Source organism: Equus quagga, chromosome 3 (assembly GCF_021613505.1).
Source record: "Equus quagga isolate Etosha38 chromosome 3, UCLA_HA_Equagga_1.0, whole genome shotgun sequence".
Taxonomy (NCBI): domain Eukaryota; kingdom Metazoa; phylum Chordata; class Mammalia; order Perissodactyla; family Equidae; genus Equus; species Equus quagga.
Window position 1 is genome coordinate 1,308,161 of NC_060269.1, and position 19,913 is coordinate 1,328,073.

At 35.9% G+C, this 19,913-nt stretch overlaps 1 protein-coding gene across 3 annotated transcripts in view; it reads left to right on the forward strand.

Annotated features, from left to right (window-relative positions):
- TET2 (tet methylcytosine dioxygenase 2) overlaps positions 1–19,913 on the forward strand; it is a 118,206-nt gene that overhangs the window by 84,318 nt on the left and 13,975 nt on the right. For all 3 annotated transcript variants that reach the window (XM_046657214.1, XM_046657213.1, XM_046657215.1), the window contains 2 exons: positions 12,370–12,520; positions 14,442–14,531. In XM_046657214.1, the coding sequence (XP_046513170.1) occupies positions 12,370–12,520; positions 14,442–14,531 (241 nt within the window). The remainder of the gene's footprint in view (positions 1–12,369; positions 12,521–14,441; positions 14,532–19,913) is intronic.

Here is a 19,913-nt window from a genome sequence, read left to right on the forward strand (position 1 = left end):
ACTGCTACTCTAACTGGCATGGTTTCACCAGCTGTATGTTAACATAGGTTCACTCCCTGGGTCATGAGGGGTACAAGTCAACCATAACCTACTGGGAAAGTCACTTTTCCTATATGAAAGTGTGAGTTGGCTTTCTACGATAATTATGACCCAAAAATGTCACGGTGTGTACGTCACTGCCATAAGCCCACTTTTACGAATATGTTGGAAGGTAGAAGTTGCTGATTCATAACACATGACTCATAATCTTACGATGGACTGCTCTAGGTATAAAATACTATTTGGTTTACCCTAAGTTCCCTTGTTCCTTCTTAGAAAAAGGCATTCGGTGTCTCTAATCAGAAAGAAAATGAAAGTTAAGGCACATTGAGCTGATGCTGGTGATAGCATTTTTCTCAGGAACTCAGTAAGACTGCCTTGTTTTTAAAGCTGACTTCCTCTTAGATTTGATGGCTTGAACTTCTAAACCACTGAAGAATTTCTTGTGAAAATTACAGTTGCTGCTTTAAATTTCTTGAAGCTTATATTTTACATTCTTATAATTGATTTAATTCTAATATTATACATCTCTGGTACTTTTCCCCTGAAAGCTTTTCTTTAATTCCTATTACGCCATTGCCTGGAATGGAATCTGACATATAGAAAGAAATTCTATGTAAAGAACTTTCCTAAATTGTATCATTTTGCATTTGAAAACCATAATTTGAACAATAATTGGACTAGGATCTAAGAAAAGTTATATTTTGTTTAACTGGTCTAAATAGAAGGCAAGTACAAAACTATTAAAAGACGTTCTTCAAATATTAAGACATTTTAAAGGCCAACCTGCACACTTTTGCTTATATTTGTCTAGAATTTCAAGGCAAAGATGAGTAGTTATTTACAGGAAGTTTTAGGTTTGTGCTACTCATACTTAGAAAAAGTCCCCCAAAACAAAAACTATACTTGAGATACCTGATAACATAGACACTTAACCAATGGCAACAGAGACTTCATTCCAAGACAGCTTTTGAAGTTTCTTCTACCCCTTAAAATAAGTTTTATTTTACGTCTGGCAGAAATTAAAACTATGACTTTTTGCCAAGAACAGGATAATCTCAAATTGGGGCCAGTGACTCACTTTAATGTTCAAAGCTGTGTGAACCTCATCACGGAGTCCTTGAAATCCCGGTGCCCACGTGCCCCATAACCACTCCCTGGGAGGCCAGGAAAGACCTCTGAGAGCATCTTTCTGTGGGAAAGTCAAAAATGAAATTTTACATTTCCTTTGAGCCAAACCAGCTGTTTCTCCTTTAAAGATTTCCCTTTGAGATTTCTATTTTATGTCTAAGCCTAACCAGTATTTTTTTGGCAAGCAAGAGTTGTGGGAGTGTATCTGTCATGATAGGAAAGTCAAAGCTAGAAATGCCTTCTGCCATGCTGGGTGATGCAAAACTTTTAAAGAAACTTTATATTATAAAAATTTTTAAACATTCATAAATGGAGGAGTGCAGTATAATGAATCCCCAAGGACCCATCACACAGCTTCAATGTTTATCCACCTTTTATCAACACTGTCCTGTAGATTCGCCCCATACTTCCTACCCCCACCCCCACTAGTGTTTTAAAGAAAAACTCAGAGACTTTTATTATCTTACCCGGTAACACTTGAATTTGTCTCTCTTAACAGATAAGGATTTTTTACAAAACCTAGTCAAGGTGTCATTATCATTCATCTCAAAATTGACAGTGATTCTTTAATATCATTTAGTGTTCACACCATGGTAAAATTCCCTAATTGGACCCTGTTTCCAAAAGAAAGAATCAAAAGTAAAAATGTACTGAGAAAAAGCCAGCCCACACCTTGCTTTCGATTCAGGCATTGAGCAGAAAGGTCCCATTCGTGCCACTGTCCAGCATAAAGAGTGTAGAACTTCCTTTCCCTCACACCTGTTCCAGTCTGGAAGGTAAATTACATGATTCACAGTCCTCTTTTTACCTATAACAGTTCCCCTCTCTTCTCTATGACTTTATTTGTTAAAGGGACTGTAGGATTTGCTCTGTACAATTCCCACATTCTGGATTGGCTGACTGCATCCTTGTTGTTTTGTTTGGCTTGTTCCTCTCTCCCCAGTGTCTCCTGCACACTGGTTGTTAGAGCCTTGAATAAGTGGTGTATGTGTATGTGTAAGAATATACTGGCTAAAATGCTCCGTAAGTGGTCATGAAATATGCTTAGTCCCTCCTCAGGAGGGACATGATACCTGCTCGGCCCTATTTATAGTGGTGCTCAGAGCGCTCAGTGAGTCAGACATTGTCAGCTTGGTCCATCGTTCTGAAGTTTCCAGAAAACTTTCACCTAATGGTTTAGTGCATCCATTGATGATCATTGCCTCCATTGATGATCAATGTTTCAGTCATTTTGTTGTAGTTTGCAAATTCATAATTTTCTCATTTTTTGATGTATGAATTTGTTATATTCATTTAAATTAATTTTGCTAGTTTTTCTATACTTGCGTAAATTTGAATATCTGATCTTTTAGTTTAATTTTTTTTTACAGTTAGATGTCCAAATGGTAACTGAAAGGTTGAGACTCTTTTTAAATCCGTTCTATAGATGAATGTTTTCTGAGGTTGTTCCACTGATTCATCATTTAAACATGAGCAAAATTCTGAGTCATGTTAAAATGAGGCTGCCGTCTGCTAATACTCTACCAATATTTGAAAGGCCCATATAGAAATAAAAACGCCTTTTCATAGCCACTTCATATAGGAAATCACCTTGAAGTCACTCCACCTTGTGATGTAGGGATTTTTTTTTAAGCATAATTCACATACCGTAAAATTCACCCTTTTAAACTCTATAACTCAGTGGTTTAGTCTATTCACAAAGTTGTGCAACACTTTTATCACTCCCAAAAGGAACCCCCAGCCCCTTAAGCAGCCACCTCCCATTCTCCTTTCCCCTAAATGGCAACCCCTAATCAACTTGCTGTCTCTGTAGATCTGCCTGTTCTGGGCGTTTCGTATGAGTGGAGTCATACAACATCCGGCCTGTCTGGCCTCTTTCACTTAGTATAATGTTTTAAAGGTTCATCCACATCATAACATTAATCAGTACTTTATCCCTTTTGTGGCTGAATAATATTCCATTATGTATATATACCACCTTTTCTTTATCCATCCTTCAGTTAATGGACTTTTGGGTGGTTTTCACTTTTTGGCTATTATAAATAACGCTGCCATGAAAATCTGTGTGCAAGTTTTTGGGTGGACGTATGCTTTCCTGGATGTATACCTAGGAGTGACATTGTTGGTCACATGGTCATTCTATGTTTCACTTTTTGAGGAGCTGCCAAATAGCTTTCCAGCCGCACCATTTTTCATTCCTACCAGCGTATATGGAGCTTCCAGTGTCTCCACATCCTCCCCAAAAGAGTCATTGTCTTTTTTATTATCGACCCCCCAGTGAGTGTGAGGTGGAGCCCATGTTTTGATTTGCATTTCCCTAATGACTGATAATGCTAGGCATTATTTCATGTGCTATTGACCATCCATGTATCTTATTTGTAGAAATGCCTCCTTCTTAAGTGGAAATACTTAAATCTTTGTTCACTTTTAAATTGTGTTAATTGTTTTTTGAGTTGTAAGAGTACTTTATATATTCTGCATGCTAGAACTTTATCAGATACACGGTTTGCAGATATTTTCTTCATTCTGTAAGTTGTCTCCTCATGCTCTGGATAACATCCTTGAAGCACAAAGGTTTTCAATTCTAATCAAATCAAATTTATCTGTTTTTAGCTGCTTGTACTTTTAGCAACATATCTAAGAAACCATTGCCTAATCCAAGGACTTGAAGATTTATACCTATGTCTTCTTCCCAGAGTATTATTTTTTAGCTCTTACATTTAGGTCTTTGATCACTGTCGAGTTAATTTTATGACGTGAGATCAGAGTCCGACTTCATTCTTTTTCTTGAGCTTATCCACCTGAGGAGACTATGTTTTCTCCATTGCATGGTCTTGTCACCCTTGTTGAAAATTAATTGACAGAAATGTATGGGTTATTTTGGGACTCTTACTTCTGTCCTATTAATCTACATATCTATCCTTGGGCCAACACTACATGGCGTTGATGACCACGGTTTTATAGTAAGTTTTGAAATCAGGACATGTAAGTCCTCCAGCTTTTCTTTTCACAAGACTCTTTTGTCACTCTGGGTCCTTTTCATGTCCCTATGAATTTTAGGACCAAGTTATTTCCCCACCTGGGGTTTTGAATCAGTAGAACAATTTGGGGAGTTTTGACGTCTTAACAACATTAAATTTTCCAATTTATTAACACAGGACATCTTTGCATTTATTTAGGACTTTAATTTCTTTCGGTGATGTTTTATGGTTTTCAGTGTACAAGCTCTACACTTCTTTTGTTAAATCTCTAAGTATTTTATTCTTTTTGTTGCTATTTTAAATGGAATTATTTTGATTTCACTTTTGGATTGTTTGTTGCTAGTATACATTCATACAATTGATTTTTATATATTAACGTTGTATCTGCAAACTTACTGAACCAGTTTATTAGTGTGAATTTTTTTTTTAAAGATTCCTTAGGATTTACTATACACAAGATCATGTCATTTACAAATAGAGATAGTTTGATCCCTTTCCTTCCAATCTGAGTGCCTTTATTTCTTTTTCTTGCCTAATTTCCCTGGCTAGAAATTACAGTAGATATTGAACAGAGTTGGCAAGAGAAAACGTCTTTGTCTTGTTCCTCATCTTAGGGAGAAAACTTTCATTTTTTCACCATTAAGTATGTTGCTGGCTGTAGGTTTTTGGTAGATACTCTTTATCAGGTTGAGGGAGGTTTTTTTCTATTCCTAGTGTGTGGAGTATTTTTATCATGAAAGAGTATGGGACTTTTCTCAAATGTTTTTTCTGCATCTAAGAAGATGATGATGTGGTTTTTTTCTTTCATTTTGTTAATGTGGTATATTATATTGATTGATTTTTGGACATTGAACCAACATTGCATTCTGGGATAAATCTCACTTGGCCACAGTGTATAATTTTTTTGTATGTTGCTGAATTCCATTTGCTGATATTTTATTGAGGATTTTTGCATCTATGTTGATAAGGGATTTTGGTCTATAGTGGGGTTTTTTTGTGGCATCTTTGTTTTTAGTATCAGGTAATATTGGCTTCATAGAATGAATTGAGAAGTGCTTCCTCTTTTTTGTGAAACAATTTGTAAAGGATTGGGGCTAATTCTTTAAATGTTAGGTGGAAGTCACCAGCAAAGCACTCCCGGGCTTGTCTTTGTGGGAAGTGTTTTGATTACTCATTCAATCTTTTTATTTGTTGTAGATTTATTCAGATTTTCTGTTTCTTCTTGAGTTAGTTTCAATAGTTTGTGTCCTTCTAGGAATTTGTCCATTTTATCCAGGTTATCTAATTTGTTGATATATCATTTTTATAGTTTTCCCTTATAATGCTTTTTATAAGGTTAGTAGTGATGTCCTCATTTTCATTCCTAATTTTAGTAATTTGAGTCTTCTCTCTTTTTCTTAGTCAGTTTAGCTAGTTCTGCCAATTTTGTTGATCTCAAAGAACTAACATCTGATTTCTTTGATTTTCTATATTGCTTTTCTATTCTCTGTTTAATTAATTTCTACTCTAATCTTTAGTATTTCCTTCATTCTGCTTGTTTTGGATTTAGCTTATTCTTTTTCTGGTTTTTTAAGATGGAAGGTTTATTGATTTGAGAACTTTTTTTAAACATAGGTATATAAAGTTATAAATTTCCCTCTAAGCCTGCTTTAGCTGCATGCCATAAAGTTTTGGTGTGTTGATTTTTCATTTTCATTTATCAAAAAGTACTTTCTAATTTCCCTTATGATTTGTTCTTTGATTTACTGATTATTTGGGAGTGTGTTATTTCCACATGTTTATTAATTACCCAACTTTGCTTCTCATTCATTTATGATTTCAGAGCACATACTTTGCATGATTTTGATTATTTTAAATTTAATTAGACTTGTTTTATGATCTGACACACAGTCCCTCCTGGAGAATACTCCATGTGCACTCAAGAGTGTGTGTTCTGCTGTAATTTGGTGGCGTGTTCTCTAGGTGTCTGTCAGCTCTGGTTGATTTTCAGTGTTTTTCATGTCTTCTGTTTCCTCTTTAATTTTCTGTCTAGTTGTTCTATCCATTATTGAAACTCTAGTATTGAATTATCTATTTTTCCTTTTAATTCGTTCATTTTTTACTTCATGTATTTTTGTGCTCTGTTCTTAGGTTCACATGTGTTTATAATTTTTACATCTTCTTAATGGATTGGCACTTTTGTTATTATAAAATGTACTTGCTTGTCTCTGGTAATAATATTGTCTTAATTTCTATTTTGTCTGATATTAGTGTAGCCACTCCAGTTCTCTTTTGATCACTGTTTGCATGTAATACTAATTTAATTACAATAGTGTACAGAAACCTTTTTCTTATATAGCTCCATTCCCTCCTTTTCCTTTCTGTTATTGTCATAGAAGTTACATTTTATGCATTGTATGTGCATTAACATAGATCTATAAGTATTGCTTTATGCAGTTACCTTTAAATCAGATAGGAGAAAAAGAAGTTAAAAACAAAAACTTCATATGTAAGGTCTTTTCTATTTACCTATATATTTACTTTTACTGGTGTTCTTTATGTTTTCATGTGGATTCAGGCTCCTGTCTAGTGTCCTTTCCTTTCAGCCTGAAGGACTCCATTTAGTATTTCCTGTAGGGCAGGCCTAATAGCAGTAAACACTCTCAGTTTATTTATCAGGGAATAGTTTAACTTAGGACTCGTTTCTGAAGGGTAGTTTTACTAGGTAGTACAGACTGTCTCAGTTGGCAGCCTTTCTTGTAGCACTTTAATACATCACCCCAGCGCCTAGTGGCCTCCCTTGTTTCTGGTGAGTCATCAGTTGATCTTACTGAAAATCTCCTGTAAATGATGGGTTACTTTTCTTTCTTGCTGCTTTCAAGACTCTCTTTTTCTCTTTGGATTTCAAGTTTGATTATGATATTTCTAGATATAGGGCACTTTGAGTTTATGCTAGTTGGAGTCAGTTGAGCTTCTTGAATGTGTAGATTAATGTTCACCAAATTTGGGGAGTTTGGGGCCATTAATTTTTCAAGTAGTCTTTCTGCTTCACACTCTCTTACTCTTCCTCCTCTCCTTTGGGGACTCCCATTATGCATATGTTGGTATGCTTGATAGTATCCCACAGGTCTCTGAGATTTCATCTTTCTTCATTCTTTTTTCTTTTTGTTTCTCAGACTGGATAATCCCAATTGACCTACCTTCAACTTCTCTTCCCCCCTTTTTTCCTCCCTCCTGCTCACATCTACTGTTGAACTCTTCTAATGAATTTTTTATTTCAGTTCTTGTACTTTTCTGTTCCAGAATTGTCCCTTGTTTCCTATCATAGTTTCTATCTCTTTTATTGCAACTATTGGATAAGACATTATCTTCTTGCTCTTAGTTCTTTAAGCCTAGTCTCCTTTAGTTCTTTGAACATACTTAAAGTAGTAACTCAAAGTCTTTGTCTAGTGGTCTGACGTCTGGACTTACTCAGTCATAGCTTCTATTGATGGCTTTTCTTTCTCTATGTTGACCATACTTTCTTATTTCTTTTGTAGATTTCATAATTGAAAATTTGAGGTGTTTAACTCAAATCATGGGTTCATACTGTTATTTCCTATTCGTAGTTAGGATTACAGGATATTTACTTATCTTTTACACTGAAATTCTTGTTTTTTGACATTAACAATGATTTATTCATGTCACAATATACATAAGTATAAAATAATATCATTACTGCTAATAAGACTCCTGATGTTCAATGAGGTCAGAAGAGCAATGCATGAACAAAATGAGCATTTCAACAAAGAGATAGAAAATATTAAAAAGTACCACAGAAATAAGAGCTGAAGAATATGTAATTAAACTGAAAAATTCACTGGGGAGGGTCAACAGCAAACTACACCAAGTGGGAAAAAGGATTAGTGAATTCCACGGCAGGGGAATTCATCCAATCAAAGGAGCAAAAAGAAAAAATAATGAAAAGGAGTGAAGATAGCTTAAGGGATTTATAGGGTACCATAAAAAGACCAATATACACTTTATAGGGGTCCTAGGAGGAGAGAGGAGAAAGGGGCAGAAAGCTTATTCAAGGAAAAATATCTTGAGAAAAACATACCAAAACTTATAGGATGCAACAGAAGCAATTCTAAGAGGAAACTTCATAGTGATAAACACCAAAGTAAGAAAAAATAAAGATCTCAAATAAACAACCTAACTTTATACCTCAAGGAACCTGATAAGGAAGAACAAACTAAGCCCAAACTTAGTAGAAGGAAGGAAATGACAAGCATCAGAGGATAAATAAGTGAAATAGAGACTAAAAAGACAATGGAAAAGATGACTGAAACTGAGCCTTTTTTTTGAAAATATAAACAAAATAGGCAAACTTTTAACTCCACTTACCAAGAAAAAGAGAGAGGACTCAAAGAAATAGAATTATAGGTGAAAGAGAAGACATTTCAATTGATGCTACATAAGTACAAAGGATCATAAGAGAATACTATGAACAACTGTACAGCAGCAAATTGAACAGCCAGGAAGAAGGATAAATTTTTAGAAACATATGACTTAAGCAAGACTGAATCATGAAGATTAGAAAATCTGAACAAATTACTGGTAAGAGGATTGAATCAGTAATCAAAATCCTCCCAACAAACAAAAGTCCAGGACCAGATGGCTTCAATGGTGAATTCTACAAAACATTTGAAGATGAATTAATAGCAAGCCTTCTTAAACTCTTCCAAAAAATTGAAAGGAAGTAATCACTTCCACACTCATTTTAGGAGACCAGCACTTCCCTGATATCAAAACCAGACAAGGACAGTACAAGAAATGAAAATTACTGGCCAATATCCCTGATAAACATAGATGTAAAAATTCTCAACAAAATATTAGCAAATCAAATTCAACAGTACATTAAAAAGATCATACACCATGATCAAGTGGGATTTATTCCAGGGATACAAGGATGGTTCAACATACACAATCAATCATTGTAATACTCCACTTTAACAAAATAAAGGATAAAAATCATAGGATTGTCTCAGAACGTGCAGAAAAAGCATTTGACAAAGTTCAACATCCTTTCATGATGAAACTTCTCAAAAAACTGAGTATGGAAGAATGTACCTCAACATAATAACAGCCATATATGAGAAGGCCAAAGCTGACATCATACTCAACAATCAAAAGCTGAAAGCTTTTCCTCTAAGATCAGGAACAAGATGAGGATGCCCACTCACCACTTTTATGCAACATTCTACTGGAAATCCCAGCCAGAGCAATGAGGCAAGAAAAAAGAAGAAGCAGCATCCAAATTGGAAAGAGAGAAGTAAAACCACCACTATTTGCAGATGACATGGTGTTAAATATAGAAAACCCTAAAGACTTCACCAAAGATCTGTTAGAACCAATAAACAAATTCAGTAAAGTTGCAGGATACAACATTAATATACAAAAATCAGTTGCATTTCTGTACACTAACAATGAACTAACAGAAATTAAGAAAACAATCCTATTCACAATAGCATCAAAAAGAATAAAACCTCTAGGAATAAATTTAACTAAGGAGGTAAAAGATCTGTATGTGGAAAACTGTAAGACATTGATGAAAAGATATTGAAGAAGACGCAAATAAATGGAAAGATATTACATGTTCATAGCCTGGGAGGATTAATATTGTTAAAAATATCCACATTACCCAAAGCAATCTACAGATTTAATGCAATCCCTATCAAAATTCCAATGGCATTTTTCACAGTAATAGAAAAAACAATCCTAAAATTCATATGGAAACACAAAAGACCCCAAATAGTCAAAGCAATCTCAAGAATGAAGAACAAAGCTAGAGTCATCACAATTTCTGATTGCAAACTATATTGCAAAGCTGTAGTAATCAAAACAGTATGGTACTGATGTCAGAACAGACACATAGATCAATGGAACAAAATACGGAGCCCAGAAATAAACCCATGCAAATATGTTCAATTAATTTTTCACAAAGGAGCCAATACTATACAATGGGGGAAGGACCGCCTCTTCAACAAATGGTGATCGGAAATCTGCATATCACATGCAGAAGAATGAAACTGGGCACGCTCTTACACCACACACAAAAATCAGCTCAAAATAGGTTAATGTCTTGAACATAAGGCCCAAAACTATAAAACTCCTAGAAGAAAACATAGGAGGTAAGCTTCTTGATGTTGGTCTTGACAATGATTTTTTGAATTTGACACCAAAAGCAAAGGCAACAAAAGCAAAATAAACAAATGTGACTGCATCAAATTGAAAAATTTCTGCGCAGCAAAGGAAACCATCAACAAAATGAAAAGACAACCTATGGAATGGGAGAAAATATTTGCAAACCACATATCCAATAAGAGGTTAGTATCCAAAATATACAAGGAACTCATACAACTGAATAGCAAGAAAGCAAATAACCCAATTAAATTGGGCAAAGGACTTGAATAGACATTTTTACAAAGAGCAAACAGGTACGTGAAGGGTGCTCAACGTCACTGATCATCAGGGAAATGCAAATCAAAACCACAATGAGGTATCATCTCACACCTGTTAGGTTGTCTGCTATCAAAAAGACAAGAGGTAACAAATGCTGGCGAGAATGTGGAGAAAAGGGAACCCTTGTGCACTGTTGGTGAGAACGTAAACTGACACAGCTATTAAGGAAAACAGTATGGCAGTTCTTCAAAAAATTTAAAATATGACTACCATATGATCCAGCAATTCCACTTCAGGGTATATAACCAAAGGAATTGAAATCAGGATCTCGAAGAGATATCTGCACTGCAGTTTCATTGCAGCGTTATTCACAATAACCAAGGTGTGGAGACAACCAAAGTGTCCATCAACAGATGAAGAGTGAAGATGATGTGCTATGTGTATATTCACACACACACCCAAGAATATTATTCAACCTTACACAAAGGAAATCCTCCCATTTGCAACAACACAAGATGAACCTGGAGGGTATTACGTGAAATAAGTGACTTATTAAGTGAAATAAGTAAGACAGAGAAAGACAAATACTGCACAGAGTCACTTATATGTGGAATCGAAAACAAACAAAAGTTGAACACTTAGAATAGAAAAGTGGTTGTGAGAGGCAGGGGGTGGGGTGTTGGGGAAATGAAAAGAGGTTGGCGGAAGGGTACACTCTTTCAGTTACAAGATGAATAAGATCTGAGGATCTAGTGTATAACATGGTGACTCTAGTTCCTAACATTGTATCGTATAATAGAAATTTGCTAAAAGAGTGGAACTTAAATGTTCTTTTCCAAAAAAAGATACCTATGTGAGGTGATGGCTGTGTTCATTAACTGCCTGGGGGCATCCTTTCACAATGGATGCATGTATCACATCATCGCGTTGTACACTTTAAATATCTTACCATTTTATTTGTCAGTTGTACCTCAATAAAGCTGAAAAAATACCTACTGAATATTGTTTTCCTAGTAGGTTGTTTTATTGTGTTTTGTTTTTTGGTTTCTTTGTTACTTTGTTTATTGCCCTTAGGATATATCTGACTTGAGCTGTAAAGTCTCAATACTGTATTTTAGCCAAAAACTAGAAAGCACTGAAAGGCCCATCAGTGGGAGAAGGGTTAATTTCTGGCATATTCGTATGATGGAAAACTGTACTTGATGAATAACGTACAGCTACACGCAACCATATGAGTGGGTGTCCCAAACAGTGTTGAAGAAAAACAGCAAGACCCAAATAAATAAGCTTATATGGTATGATTCCAAATACATGTATGAGTGTGTTTAGTATAGTGTGTGTGTGTGCATTCTATTATATATAGTATCAAAGTAGGCAAATCTATCTCTCTATATAAATATACAAAACTCATCTCCTCTGGTAGAAGTTACTGTTGGGGGGAAATGCCTGGGAGGAGGTACAAGAGGAGATTTGGGCACAGATATGTGTTTTGTTTCTTAGTTTGGATGCTACTTACTCAGGCATGCTTCATATATCAGCATTTGCAAGCTGTACAATTATGTGCACTTTTCTATGTATGTATTATACTATAATGAAAAGTTTGTTTAAATTGTGATTTAAAGTCAATTGAACTAGTTCCTTTCTGATGTGGTTACGGCACAGCTTGATATAGAGTTAGAGTAGACTTCTTTTAAAACTAATTTGTGCTCATTTTTACATGTGGACGCCAGAGTTTGCGATTGGTAGCCTAGATAATGCCAGCCATAGCCATGAATTCGGTCCTTTGATTTCTCAGGAGAACCTGTGCCTGTCAAGGGCTGGACCCAGACACGTGTGGTGCCTCCTTCTCCTTTGGTTGTTCTTGGAGCATGTACTACAATGGATGTAAGTTTGCCAGAAGCAAGATCCCAAGAAAATTTAAGCTGCTTGGGGATGACCCAAAAGAGGTTTGTTTACTTCCTGATGTATAATCTCTTTATTTTTCATGGAGAATTAATGAGCACAGATGAAGTGAACAATATGACGTACTCCGTCACACTTTCATTAACAAGATTACAGATGAGTCAACAAAATTTTGCCTAAACTGGAGTCACATTATAATATTTTATAAAGTTAACATAATAATCATGTGATAACAAAGTAATAGATAAAGTTTGAACAACATAAGTTCTTCATACCTATGGCCTTTTATATTTATTCATTTTTATGTTAATTCCAGAGTTTTAAACAGCTGTCACTTCAGTATTAAAACTAAATGTTAACGCTTATGTGTTAAAATTATCATCTTTTGAACTTGAATTATAGAAGTCATGTTCATTACTGCAATGATCAGAAAAGACCATTTCTAGTCACATTTTCATACCATGAGATTTGATAGTTTAAAGTTACCGTAATGAACACATTCAAGTAATCAAAATATATTTAGATTTTAACATAAAAGTGTAATGGAAATAAATGAACATTGATTTCTCATTGAATTCACTGGTTTTTGTCTTTTCTCTAGAATACATATTTCTCAAAATATAACTTACAGATTGGTATCAAATTTAACAACTTTTAGGTAGCATGTGTTCTAGAGTGTACTAATTGAATAATCAGAAAACCTCAGTATATTCAGCATTTAGATATGACCAAATTTTTAGTGACTATGCATCTTATAATTATCTTTCAAATTTTAAATGCAATTGAAATATACAGTTATACTGTGGATATTATAATATTGATATGTCCCTCTAAATAAAACTTGTTAGCTTTGTTGTTTGTGACTATAATAGTAACTAGCAGTTTAATAAAGTGCAAAAACTCTTGAAATCACAATATAAATTTTTTTCATAGGATTACAGTATTGTTAATAAACTATATTACTTAAACATGCTAGATGTCCTCTTTTCATCAGGAAAAAACACAAATATTTAGTAAACCTAATGAAGACTAGCACCTTTGCATGCTGTCAGCCACTTTAATTTTCCACACTGGAGAGCTTTCTCACTGCTATTTCATAAATGTTTACCATTCCAACCATGTTTCATGTAAACCAGATCCGGGGGATGGCTAGTGCCGTCTCCCCTCAGGTGGGCAGGAGGACTGCACTCAGAAACCTTACCTCCTAAACTACGAACCAGTACATCTCTGCCAGCGATTCTGTCTCCTAAGATTTTTAGAGAAATAGTAATATGAAATGAGAGCTTCTAAGTATGAACAGCAACTGGGTATTATCACCTACCATTTTAAAAAGCAATATTACTTGGAAAATCTGTTCCTTATGGGAAGAAGGCAGTGCAACTGAACATTTTTCCTTTCAAGTAAGCCTTACAAAGTTCTTTGTATATACCACATTCTAGGTCTGAGAATTTTATCTATATTTGAAGCATCTAGTAAGTGGAGAGATCATTTCAAATTTTGAAGTACTATTTTTATAAACATTTAAAAATATAAAGATTGCAAATAGACCAATTAAGCCAAATGAATCCTTTCAATAGCTCATCTTCCTTGGAAGCTCATTGGAGAGGGAGTGGAGAATGTGACCTCTTTAAGACCAGATGGCTTCATTCTCCTAACCCTGCTATTAGCATGGGCTTATATTCATAAACTGTCAAATATTTGCATGCAAAGTAGAAAATTGATTAATCTGATGAAATACCAAAGAGCTAGATATTTAATAGCACATACAAATATAGGTGATATATGGTCTATAATTTTCACTTAGAAATAGTCATGTTAAGATGCTTTAGTTATTTAATAAGAAAGACACTATACATTATGTTTTGGATCCAAGATGTAGGGGGAAAATGTCTAACTGACAGCCTCTCTCACATACAGAGATAATTGATTTAGAATTTAATATGTAGAATTATTCGTTTTATACAGGAAGAGAAACTGGAGTCTCATTTACAAAACTTATCCACTCTTATGGCACCAACGTACAAGAAACTTGCACCTGATGCATATAATAATCAGGTAAGTTTAAATGATTATTGACAATGATCGAAACAGTTCACTTGCTCATTATTGATGACCGACCTACCTACTTCCAAAACTATTTTTGAAGAAATGATCCTCCTTTATTTGTCTAACTTTGTCTCTTCCGAATTGTCGAAGCCACTGCAGTGTTCTGTTTCTGGGATATGAGAGTTACACCATCCAAAAGAGCATAGTTTTGGTCTTTTAAATCTGTAAAGATAATGAGCTTTTAAGGCTCACAAGCTGTTTCTATCTATTAATCTTGTTCTCCTATAGATAATTTTGTCTCTATAAGCAGAATCCAGGAATTAATTAAAATTATGTGGCCCAAACTATAGGTTCTAATTATCTACAGCTGTTTCCACAGAAAGTCTATGCGTATACAGCTATGGGTGTACTAATTTGTTAAGTGCACATACCTGAGTCCAGATATGACCGATCTGGCTGGATCCTTTTCTCTATTCTTGGCCTTGGCTCCATGAACTAAGCAAAACTATTTCGTCCCTGTTTTAACAGTGTTTTCTAGACTGTGCCTGTCTAGAAGGCTGAGTAGCTGGTTCAGAAGTGCTCAGGAAGCAGGCAAAAGAGCGCAGAGTCTCCTCTGCTTCAGTAGTGTCAACATAACAGCATTACATGAAAACCTGATCTGAACCAGATGCTGTGTTTAATCTCTGCGGACATAAAGAGGAACAGTGTAGCCTCTCTGTCTTCAGGAATTCCTTCTGTAGAGGAGACACGGATATGTAAAATACCATTACAGAAGAACACAGTAACAGCTGCGGTAGAGGTGTGCACACATCTCTGAGGGAAGAGAAAGATTCTTCCTGAGTGTAGAGTATAGATGTAAGGTCAGAGACGGCCTTGGAGGCCATGCAAAGAGCTGTGGACTTTCTCCTGTAGGTGAGAGCACTGCCACGGGGGGCTTTTAGTGTATGTTGAGAGTGGGGGAGGGTGAAGTGATTTAATTTAAAAGGTCACTCAACAAGCCAAATAAATGAAACATAGCTTAGACTAGTGTAAGATTAAAGAAGAAGTAAGCTATTGTAGTCTTTGGGCAAGAGATATAAAGTCCTAAATTAAAGAAATGTCAGTAGTGATGGAGAAAAGGAAATAAGAATGTGAAATATTTGAGGTGGAACTTACAGAACTCAGTGTTGGATTTAAGGATGAGCGAAAGAGAGAATTTGAGGATCCACCAAATTTCTGGTTTGGACAGGTGGTTCTGTTAACTGGTGACAGGAATCAGTAAGGGAAAGTAAGTTTGGGGGAGAGAAGGGGAAGATGATAAATTTCATTTTGGATATGCTGGTTTGACCTATTTCTAGGATAATTAGATGGAAAGTCAGGAGAAAAATCCAGACTAGCGCTGTAGATTGGGGAGTTATCAAAATGCAGGAAGTAGTTGAAGTTGAATACATAGAAGTGAATGCAATTTTTCAGAGTGGAGATTCTAAAGAGGAGGAGGGCTAAATGATGGCACTCTGGATCACAGCCACATTTTGGGGGTGCGTATAGGAAGAGAAACCAGTGAAGCAAGTGCTGGGTAGAAGCGGTTAAAGATTTAAGGGAAGAGGGAAACTGACAGGTGGGGGAAAGCTGGAGGCGACGAGAAGGCATGCAGGGCAGAGTGCACAGCAGCAGGGCACGTGGACTTGTGAAGGGCACTGCATTTGCAGACATTGTCGCTGGCTTAATAACGTGGAAGACTCCAGTGGGATTAGATCAGTGTACGTGACAGAGACGGACAGGGGACCAATCCTAATCAATGATTTAGCTCCTCTTGTTTCCATTGTGGGCTTCAATACTTTCCCCACCCAAACCTCAATATATATATTTTTATTGGGAGCAAAGGAGCCAAATTTAATAATGATGGTCTGTTTATAAGTTGTTTTATGTCACAACTTAGGGTTTTAGAAATATATGTGAATGTCTATAAAAGTTATTTTAAATGCTGTTAATAATAGTGGGATTAATAGCTATTTTACAACCTTACCTATTTTACTATCACAGAAAAGTATAAAGAATGCTTTGGTACTGTTGTAAAATAATTCTAGGTGAGAAACACAATAAATCAAGCGATGAAGATAAGAAAATGAATTGAAGATATTAAATGTCACTAGATTTCAACTTTGGCCATTTTCTGTTGACTGAATTTTTTTATAGGTATATTAATCAAATGGGCTTAGCTGGGGGAAGGGACAGAACAACAAAGCATTGATGTTCTTTTTAATCCTGTTATTCTTATTATAGACTGTCTCATACACACCTGGTTTTCTAAGCATTTATATTCTACTTAGTAGATTTTGTTTGGAGTGTTTCATGCATTTCCCAAATCTGAAATGCCCAAAATTTCTAAGTTATAACAGGATGATTAGGTATAATTTCTTAGATGTGTTTCAGTGTTTATACAAGCATAAATGTGTAGGTGTACTAATCAATGGGCACAAAGTTTCGGCTAAGCAAAGTGAACAGGCTCTGGAGATCTGCTGCACAGCGTCTGTACCTGTAGTCAACAATAACGTATCAGACACTTAAAAACTTGTTAAAAGGGTAGGTCTCAAGTTAAGTGTTCTTACCACAATAAATTAAATATATACATACATTCATACATTAAAAATAGGTGTAATGGGGCCGGCCTGGTGGTGCAGTGGTTAAGTTCACACGTTCTGCTTCAGCATCCCAAGGTTCACTGGTTCAGATCCCGGATGCGGACATGGCACTGCTTGGCAAGCCATGCTGTGGTAGGCGTCCCACACATAAAGTAGAGGAAGATGAGCATGAATGTTAGCTCAGGGCCCGTCTTCCTCAGCAAAAACAGGAGGATTGGCCTCAGATGTTAGCTCAGGGCTGATCTTCCTCAAAAAAAAAATAATAATAATTTAAAAAATAAAATAGGTGTAATGTCTATATAAATTAAATCAACTAATGGCTATGAATGGATGTGGTGTTTTTTATATTGCATGGTAGGTACTATTGGTAATGTTCATCCATATGTCTTGATAGAGTTTAAAAATCCAAAAAACAGCCATGTGATCTTTCCACACAATATATGGGAAGAGGTTATAGGTGCTGTCAAAACCTACCATTTGATCTTTGCCTCCTTCCCTCAACTGAATAAAATATCTTTATGTCTCATATCTGAATGTTCTTCCTTGCTTTACTTCTTGATTTCATAGTCAAAGTCTTATTGCTAAAGTTAAGCTTCATTGGGTCTTCACAGTATATCTTCTGTCAACCCCGTGGACTTAGAACATAGGTTTTCTCAATTTAAACGTTTTTTCTTTATATCTATCCAGTAGACTCATTTTTGCTCTGCTTTTTCTATTATCATCTTACCATTAAACTTTAGGGCTGAATTAGCAGGTTCAGATCTCAAAATCATGTGCTTGCATCAGAAGTGGAGATGACATTTTTAGACCAATGCTGTCCAAGAGAACTTCCTATGACAGTGGAAATATTCTCTGTCTACACTGTGCAGCACAACAGCTGCCAGCCACACGTGGTTATCGAGTGCTCGATATGTGGCCAGTGTAATCAAGTTAATGAATTTTTATTTTAATTTAATAGATTTAATTAGCCACATGTGGCTAGTGGCTACCATATTGAACAGCACAGCTTTACACCCTCAGAAAGCCATGCACTTAGATTGTCTTCCAGACATGGAGATGTCTCTCCAGTAATCCATTCACAAACCCCTTCATGGTGTTTCTTGTGAGATAGCCTAAGTCTGTCTAATGATCAACTAGATTTTGTACACATTTTTATTCAAGGAACAGAATGAAATGATCTAGAACACGGCATGGACTAAACAGTCACAAACCACACAGCTATGTGGTCATACAGTGGTCAACACCATCACTTTCTTTTGACCAGAGTCTTATAAGTTTCAGTATATAAATATGCTATGTGAACCTGATGGTAAATAATATTCAAGTCATCAAAAACTTTATCAAGTTGTGAGTTCAGCTTCTAGCCATGACAGATTAACAGGGACTGGATTTACTTTCACATATTAAAAAAACAACAACAGAATATATGAAACAATGGCTTTTAGACATAGGACAATAAGAACCACAAGATAGTAACACTGTCTTGGAGGAAGGAAATGAAAAAGGTGAACCTATGATTACCTGAGCTTACTTCCAAAAAATGAAGAGCACGATAGGCTCAGGGCAGGGAGGGGGAACCCAAACAGACCCCAGGGTTATCTCCGTGTGAAGGAGACTAAGTTCAGAATTTGGGGAAGCCAAGGTGCTAGAATTCACCATTCAGAGTACCAGAGAGGAGAGCGCTTCATTGAGAAGAGCTTCAGAGATCTGTAGAGGGTTCTGCTTGCGTCGTCGGCTGAGTACTGAACAGTGCGTGCATGTGAAGAGATCACCAAGGCTGTGGAAGGAGCCATCAAAAGGAATAGGCAGGGGCTGGCCCCGTGGCCAAGTGGTTAAGTTCACACGCTCTGCTTCAGCAGCCTGAGATTCTCCAGTCTGGATCCTGGGCACGGACCAACACACCACTCATCAAGCCATGCCATGGCAGCATCCCCCATAGAACTAGAACCACTTACAACTAGGATATACAACTACATGCTGGGGCTTTGAGGAGGAAAAAAAAGAGAAAGATTGGCAACAGATGTTAGCTCAGGGCCACTCTTCTTCACCAAAAAACATACCTTAAAAAAAAAAAAAAGAAAAAAAAAGAGGAACAGGAGGAACAACCCCTTGATTCCATACACAACTGGACTAGTTCTTGTTAATAACATGCAGAAGGAAAAGACCTCCTAGCAGACAAGATATCAAGTAGGGTATTCAGAATTTTATGGCCTTGGTAGCAGAAGTAGATTAGGGTGTTCTGGTCCAAACTAGAAACGGTTACAGTCAAGACTTGAAAGGATCAAGCTGATTCCAATAACTTAACAGCATCCCAAAACAAAATTTTTTTTAAAATCCCACAGACAACAAGGTAAAATTTACAATGTCTAGCATCCCATCAAAACTCACCAAGCATACAAAGAAATAAGAAACTGTGACCCATCATGAAGAAGGAGGAAAAAAGCAACCAATAGAAATAGTTCCAGAAATGACATGTGATAAGAATATGGAGACAAGGACATTAAAATAGTTCTCATACATATATTCCATTTATTCAGGACAACAGAGGAAGTATGAGCATGATAAAGAAAGCTAAGAAGATATCAAGAAGACCCACATTGAATTTATAGAGATGAAAAATATATGTCTGGATAAAAAATATGCTAGTTGGAATTAATTCCAGAAGATTAGTGGACTTGAATACATAGCAGTAGAAATGTTCCAATGTGCAATAAAGAGAAAAGGCAAAATGAAAAAAATGAATAGATCAAAGGCCTCTGAGACAATATTA